Source organism: Chelon labrosus (assembly GCF_963514085.1).
Source record: "Chelon labrosus genome assembly, chromosome: 13".
Lineage (NCBI taxonomy): Eukaryota > Metazoa > Chordata > Actinopteri > Mugiliformes > Mugilidae > Chelon > Chelon labrosus.
Genome location: NC_140346.1, coordinates 9,383,064 through 9,391,189, shown reverse-complemented (window position 1 = coordinate 9,391,189; position 8,126 = coordinate 9,383,064). Strand labels below are relative to the sequence as shown.

General features: G+C 41.2%; 1 protein-coding gene across 1 annotated transcript; it reads right to left on the bottom strand.

Annotated features, from left to right (window-relative positions):
• Nucleotides 1-640: 640 nt before the first annotated feature.
• LOC311498701 (lysophosphatidic acid receptor 6-like) lies at nucleotides 641-3,299 on the bottom strand. The gene has a single exon (XM_084559405.1). It carries the CDS (start codon nucleotides 1,802-1,804, stop codon nucleotides 881-883), a length of 924 nt encoding a protein of 307 aa, XP_084415531.1. The 5' UTR covers nucleotides 1,805-3,299; the 3' UTR covers nucleotides 641-880.
• Nucleotides 3,300-8,126: the final 4,827 nt, after the last annotated feature.

The window sequence follows — 8,126 nt, the reverse complement described above, 5'->3', positions numbered from 1 at the left end:
AGATCCTCTTTGGATCACTTTGCTACATGCATATACAGATGCCCCTCCTTTTGGCAAAGCTTATAGGACTCGAGTGCTGCTGGCAGCTGAATTGAGACACTGAAAAAAGCACTACAGCCTCGGCGGCACTGCAGGATTTATAACCAAAGACACACACAAGATGGTTCCAGATGAGAATGGCAATCAAAAGAGGAACTAATAAGAACAAAGGACAATAGATTATGTATTAACCCTAAACACAAAGTTTATAATCAGCTTCTTAATCTTCTACTGCATATAAAAGGTACTGATCTTTATCAGTACCCGCCATGCTTTCAGCAGGCATTGTGTGCTTTAGTGTTATTGCACAAAGCGTACACTTGATGAAAGACCCACCCTGCCCTTACCTATCTGAAATGTAAAAAAAAAAAAAAAAGAGAGAGAGAGAATAGGAGATACAAAAATTCAAGTTCACGGTCCCAAACACCATGTCATATTTGAAATATTTTAATATTCTTTCTTAATGCCAAGTTGCTGCCTGCATCAAACAGTAGATAATATTCATGCACTAAAATCAAATATAAACGGACACGTGAATAGTAAATATACAAGTTTTATTATTTTCAACTTAATGCATCAAAATTCTAAGCAAATTCTTCGACAATTACAGCTTACATTTATAAATTTATACAATACAACGCGTTCCTATATAAATAAGCTGAAAAGTAATAATTGTTCTATGAGCAATTTTCTGAATTGAGACAATTCCTAAAATACTTAGTCATTAGACTTTCACTCAACATTCAGTTCTGTTACATTCCTAAAATACTTAGTCATTAGACTTTCACTCCACATTCAGTTCTGTTACATTCATGTCCAAACATCTGAGAACAAACATTTTTTAAATAGTACTTAAAGCCACCTGTCCGTCTGCCGTCGGGTCCACTATTCTTCTGCAAGACACCACATCCACATCCTCTTTTCTTTTCCAGAAACCATCAAAAGAAAAGTAGTACAAGAGTGGATCCAGACAGCAGTTCACACTAGCAAGACAGTTCAGAGCTGGCCTCAGCTCATAATGTTGAAAACCCAAAGACACAGGCAAGAAGAACACAGTGAACATCATTAAGTTCATGGCGAAAATCAGCATGACGTTCACTTTGTTGTTAATCCTTGCAGAGTCATTCAAGTGTCTGTGTAGCGTCCAAGACACCAGAGCCGTGGTCACGATATTGACTGCCAGCATGGTGACCACGAGCACAAGCTGAAAATAAGCTATTTCTGAAGTGTTCAGCTCGTCATCCAGTGTTGGCGGCTCTATTCTAAAACAAGCAGACACATTGTATTGGTCTAAATGTCTTGAAAATCCCACACTCTCTGGGATATTCAGCACCACCACCATCATCCAAATGACTGCAACAGCTTTCCAGGCGTTGGATGAGGTTCGAAGATGGCGTGACCTCAGAGGATAAACAACAGCCAGCAGGCGGTCCACGCTGATGAAGGTGATAAAGATGGAGCTGGAGCGGATGTTGTTGCGAAAGAGCATTGTGATCCAGATGCACGCCATCCTGTTAAGAGGCCATTTGTTTGTTGCGTAAAAGTAGACCCGCATCGGTAGGGAGATGACAAGCAGCAGGTCTGAAATCGCCAGGTTAACCATGAAGACGGCACTCGGCGATTTGAGGCTGTGTCGGCGAACCAGAATCCACAGTGACACCGCATTGAGAGGCAGACCCAACGATATAACAGACCCAAAGACCAGAGCGTATGCCGTGTTCTCCATTTCTGTCTCATTTTTGCTCAAGTAACTGTCGTTTGACATGTTTTGCTTCTGTGAAGAATGGAGAAGTACATGCAAATGTAACTGGGACAGAAACCACCTTAACCCCACCTCCCCGTGAATAAGATCTTCCACGATTAGCGAACGAAGGCAGTTTCTTCATGCTGTACTGGCACGGTACGTTAAAACAGGAAACAACTTTGACTGCAAGAGTTGACACACTGTGGTGTTCACATGAAACAGTGAACGTGTGGGAGTTTAAAGTTGTGGAAAAAGCTTGAAATGTTTCCTTTGCTGAAACCACTGTCAGTACTATTCATTACTCTAATAATCCACAACCATGTGTATTTGTGTAGTAGATTCAAAGCTGATGGGCTCTATGAACAAAAGATAATGACACCTGAAATAATGTTAGAAATTTTCCACTCTGTGGCTTTTAATGTGTGTGACAAAAATATTACTCACTTACTGGTAAGATTAGATCAGATTGCCAAATCCTGTTGATTTATTTTTGGGATTGCAAAGACAGTTTCCAGCACCCTTCTGTCCAAGTGAGGAGTAACAGTGAAAGGCAAACACAGACTCCCTTGAGGCTTGGTGCAGCGTGCAAAAACGAGAGACCACACTGAAATTCACAGAAGCAGAATGAGTCTTTTTCTGGTCAGTGCCCGCTTGCTCTATGCTTTTTTGAGACTAATGCAGCTGCAGCCTCTAACTCTCTCTCTCTCTTGCTTTCTCCTCTCGCCACTGCTTAAACAACCCAATCGCCTGCAACCTACTAATAAACTGAGTGAAAGCATCACAGCATAGCACAAGCATTTCATTAAATCCCCGGTTTAGTCGTGAAGATAGTAGACGGCTGACAGGCCGTCGGCTGGGCAATGGGCTAAGTTAGTTTAAGTTTTTTTTAAACTCATGGTTAAAGATTGAGTTATATAGTATGTTCCTGAGAAAAATTGTTTGTTTCATCAACACTGCTTCAATGGAAGGGGACCAACTCAATGTTTGTGACTTTTTGGATTATTCCTAGATTGTCAAAAACTGACAACCAGTTGTCCATAAACTGCAGATTGACAGTTCAATCCACAGCCGCATGCCAAAGTGTCATTGGGAAGACATCAAACCCAGACTCAATGGCAGGTAAATACCTTGCATGGCAGCTCCCACCATTAGTGTAAGAGGCGTCTGCGTCAATTTGACGCCATAGTTACTGCGACAGCCCTGACCCTATGCAGACCCTAACACTGTAGCCTAACATGCACCTCCCAGCAATGTAACTACGCGTTGTGGCGACACAGACCGCAAGAGCTGTGATTGGTCCGCTTGGTAGCTGCGTATTTAAACTTTAGTATTTCCGTGTGCTTCTCCATTTCCGCAATTTTCGAATTGATTGTTTTGGATCAATAAAGATGGAAAACATCGAGGAAAGATTGACTAAGGAGGTTCGAAGGTACAAGCATATGTATGATTCGTCTTTGGCGAAATTTCAGCAAAAGTTTGGGAGAAGGAAGTAGAAACAAAAATTAACCCGACTGGCAAAAAAGACACGCTGGCGACTAGGGCTTGAGTGGCGATTTTACACAGAGAGAGAGTGGTCAATTGTAAATGGCTCACGCTGGTGTAGGCTACGTGCGTAGGTTACGGTGTCTAGTCCCGCAGAGGCATAAGCCACACTTAAGTGTGTACAAGTGAATAGGAAACACTGCAAAGCACTCTGACCACTAAGGTAGAAAAGAATTATGTAAGTGTATATATGTGTAATATCTGGTAGCCAAGTCCGCAATCCTTTAATAGAAGTTTAGTATGTTCTTTAGAAATGTGTTTCCGGGAGTAGCTATAGAGGGCTCTCTATTTCAGTCTCCTTTTCGAAATGCTCAACAAGATTTAAATCTGGTGTCAGAGAGGTTTGTATCTTGCAGTGTTGCCTCTAATTCTGCCGTCAATGTCTTCTAAGTACTGCAGATTGTGGCAGTTTCACATTCACTCGTCGAAAGATGTTTCAATCATTAGCTGCAGTTTGTTGTCGGTCTGCTACCTGTCCCATGTTCGTTTTCGAGTTCACCAGTGGTATCTTTTGCTTTTGAATCCAAACACCTGTACACACTTAAGTCCCCAAACAACAGATTTTCTTCTTTTCTTAAAATGTTTTTGCAGAACACTGTGTTTAAGATGCCAGGCATGAGACTGAATGCATGGTAGAGTACAGAGTTTATCGCCGGATGCGAAACTTTCAATTAGTTTTTCATGTATAACACAGATTTATCCTGTTAAAGCGGTCCTGTCTGTGATTTAAAAGATAAACGATTGACACACCAGCTGTATTGCTGGTAGATATATGTACCGAGAGTCACTTTAATTAAGAAGTGTCGAGCCCAGTTACAGGATGTAAAGGGAGGATTGCTATGATTATGTCGCAAGTGACATGTGGCATTTTACTATCCACATACAGTGTGAATAGATGTGTTTATGTTGGACTTACCTACCCCACAGTGTCTTCAGAAAGTGCAGATTATACAATAATTGTACAATTACCCAGTTTATCTTCATTTCAGGTGATAAAGTCTCAATCCATTAACCTACAAAATTTTGATATAAGTTTGATAAAGTTAAATAGTAAAGGATATTTGAAGGATACAACTGAAAATATTTTCTAGCCTAGTTTATATTTTAGTGTACTGAATAACGAAACTTGATCCTACACTTAAATGCATGCCACTTACAAAAACTAGGTTATTAAGAAACACGCGGAGGCAGAACTGTGAGAAAGAAGAAGTAATTTTGTGAAAGTGTTCTTGAAATTCATCAGTACCCGCCTACAAAACAACACTAACACCTATAACCATGACAGTTGCTTCAGCATAATAATAAACAATGCTGTTTGCCATGTTCACCATCTCATCTTAGCATGATGGTTCGCCAATATCTGCCAACTGGAGCTTAGTATAGGTTACAAGTGCAGCTACTGTAGCTACGTTAGATCACAAATCAGCATTAATAAAAATAAAAATGTCTAACTAGTGATGCAGACGGACAAAATGTTTAGGACCACGAACATTTTTACAAGTCATCCAGAGAGAGAATGCCTGCACTAAATGCACCCATCTCAAAATTGTTAAGATAGAGCCGAGAGAAGAGACAGAGATAGAAGAAGAAGGTGTTTCATGCGTGCAGTGGCTTCTTAGGTCTGTCCCTCCAGTCAGCATCAGACCAATCTTGCATTCACACGAAGAAAACTTTGCAGCCTTTGCCATTTTTACACCCAATGACAGCTTTGTTTTAGTGCAAAGAAGTACAAGTGAATCTTACTATAACAGAACCCTAGTGGACAACGTAGGAATAGCAGTTACTTTTATTGAAAAATTGCAGTTAACATCTTTTATGTAATTTTTGCACTTTGCAAATTCATCCCAGCCATCAGGCCAGATTGAACCCTCTGGTGGGCCAGTTTTGGCCCATGGGCAGTATGTTTGACAGCCCTGTGCTACAGTGTTGCACCCTCTCTATTGCTGTGGAAACTTAAGTCTTCAGCTTCCTTGAGTGCAGAGATTCTGGGGAGAAACTAAGAGACTGGATGTATTCGGTACCTTTTACGGTTTTATTGCAGGACGAGAGAAGGTGATATTTGGTGAGAGCCTGCTGTGTCTGGCTTTTTACAGAGAATTAGCAATATTTATAGATTCATCAAAAAAGAGAAAGGGCAAGGTTCAACAGTGCCATATATAGAGTTGTTTTTCACTAGATATGGCTACTTGGTGTTAATCAAGTCATCTTATCTTGTCTGTCCTGACAGTTATGGCACGTGCATGGAAGCCATCACACATTTCAAGCGTACTCAACTCTGTAGGTTCCCACAGAGCTATGCTTATCTAAAAGAGAATACAAAGGATATATGAGATTGGTTATTAGTAAATTTCCATTACACAGTTCACAGCTGAGGACCAGTTGTTCCATCATAGTCAGACTGTCTCTACTGTTGTTCTGCTTTGCCAGACTGGCTTATGAAACCTCTGCCTGTCTTGCTTACACATATCTCACAAACCACACAGGAATTCACAGTTTTTTCATGTGAAGCGCTACAGCAACCCTTCAATGACAGAATACCAAGGCAAGAACCTAAAAATTGCAAGATTCCACCAACACTCACACAGAATGACTGATGCACCAGCTGGTCTGTACCAGTACCTTCCTATTTGCTAATTTGACCAATATGTGCTGCTAGTAAAACGGACAAACCACACAAACACACCAAAAAAATAAAATGTGTGCAGTGAGGTCTGCACAGCTAGGGTACAGGAAACAGCGAGATAAGCATTTTCTCGACCAAATATAATGGTGTTTGTGGTTGTGACTGTGCACCAAATGTTCAAAGTCATTTTAGTACCAATACTGACAAGAGCAGCGCATCCCACTCAGCAGTTCATACTAAGGTCTCCACAGCAGAAACACGTGGTTTATTTATACTGTCTGCGTCCTCTGGTATTCTTCTCTGAATGCCTTTGTTAAAATATGAGTGTGCATCAAACTTCTAACATGGGAAGCAAAGACTCGAAAGACACTTATTAGTTTTTGGTTTTACTGTCACTTTCGCTGAGAACCGGTTCAGAACATTAGCTCGCCTAGCTTGCCACCAATAATTATAAAAAGCGCCTGTGTCGATGTCGGTGCCTAAAAAGCGCATTGCCAAACACAAAACCTTTTAAGAAAAAACAATAAATGAAAAATATTGTAATTTTATCAACTGATCGTAATTCATTCGCATGCTCCGCTTTATCACTTCCTCATTGTGCTCTGTCTTCTTCTGATTTGTGATAGCTCAGCTTCAAGGCAGAGTACAGGATTAAACTGCAAACAAACTGAATGCTCTTAATATACTGTGCCAGAAACACTGCACTTACTTTCTCATTGTAAACTTTGACAGAAAATACAGAACATCGTGTCTGAATTTGTTATTCGACACAAAACGTTTATGTGATCAAGAGGTATATTTCTAGAGGACACCACCTGGAAAACGAAATACTTTGCACGATCACACTAAAATTTCATGCCTTTCACCTTATCGCCCCATCTCCAATTTACCACTTAAGCGCTTTTCCATCAAACTCTCTCAGCCATAACCTTTAAAAAGATTGAAATCAAAATGGCTGCTGTAATGACAGCAATTATGTGATTTTGCCTGAAGTGTGGATCCTTTTGGGAGTCTTAGGCTAGCTTGCTCATCAGTGCATGCGGGGCACAAGAAAGTCTAAATTGATTTCTCAGGAAAAGCAAAGATGCCATTTAGTCTGGGTTGTGATATTTAAGAAACTTGAGTGTTTCTCAAGACAGATAATCTTTGTTGTTGGTGCTGCAGGTTAAAAACACTCATTTGAAATGCTGGACCTGACGCTCAGTTAGGAGAGTGAATGCGGACGAAAGGCAGACGTGTGTTTTCACATAGGAGAAAATCTAATTTTCTTTGTCTCTACATCTTTGCTGTTATTTTTATTCTGCCCAATTCCCTTTTGATTCTGCTTTCTCTGCCGGTTGTGTGTTGAGCTATCAATGCAAAATCATGATTTGCAAAAAAAAGGAAAAACAAATTCCCAAAATCGGGCTGCACAGTACCGTGGTGGTTAGCACTGATGCCTCACAGCAAGACAGTTCCGAGTTCAAATCCATGGGCCGACTGGGCCTTTCTGTGTGGAGTTTGCATGTTCTCCCTGTGTCTGCTTAGGTTCTATCTGGATACTCCAGCTTCCTCCCACCATCCAAAGACATGCTGGTTAGGTTCATTGGTGATTGTAAACTGGCCGTAGGTATGCATGTGAGTGTGAACGGTTGTCTGTCTCTCTGTTTTAGCCCTGCGATAGACTGGCGACCTGTCCAGGGTGTACCCCGTCTGTCGCCTGATGACAGCTGGGATAGGCGCCAGCAAAGCTTCTCTTGAGTCTCTCAACTGTAACCGAGTATATCAGATAAACCTGCATCAGTTCCCAGTACGCAACCTCAAGCCCCCAATACTGTGTACAGGAAGGAACACGGCCAGCTCGAGTGACTGGTGAAGCGAAGCGAGGCTCTAGCAAGCCAAACAGAAAGTTTTTTTTTTTTCCCCGAGAGTAAGTTGCACCAGTAATATGCATGCACATTAAATGCACAGTAAACATGGCTGGGTGGACCACCCAACTCATATTGCGAAGGTTGATCTGCTAAATGCGAAAAAATGGGCAACTGTTTGTTAATGTGCCAAACAAGTATGTATTTGATGCTCAACATGTTATTGGTGATCAGTGCAGCTTTAAAATACAGTGATGTTACTAAACTGATATGGGGGCAGGAAGGTGGTTTAGTGGTTAGCGTTGACGCCTCTGGGCTTGAGCATGCAGGC

What these genes read in the sequence shown, in the direction of transcription:
- LOC311498701 (XM_084559405.1), bottom strand. Translation starts at nt 1,804, where the DNA reads ATGTCAAACGACAGTTACTTGAGCAAAAATGAGACAGAAATGGAGAAC.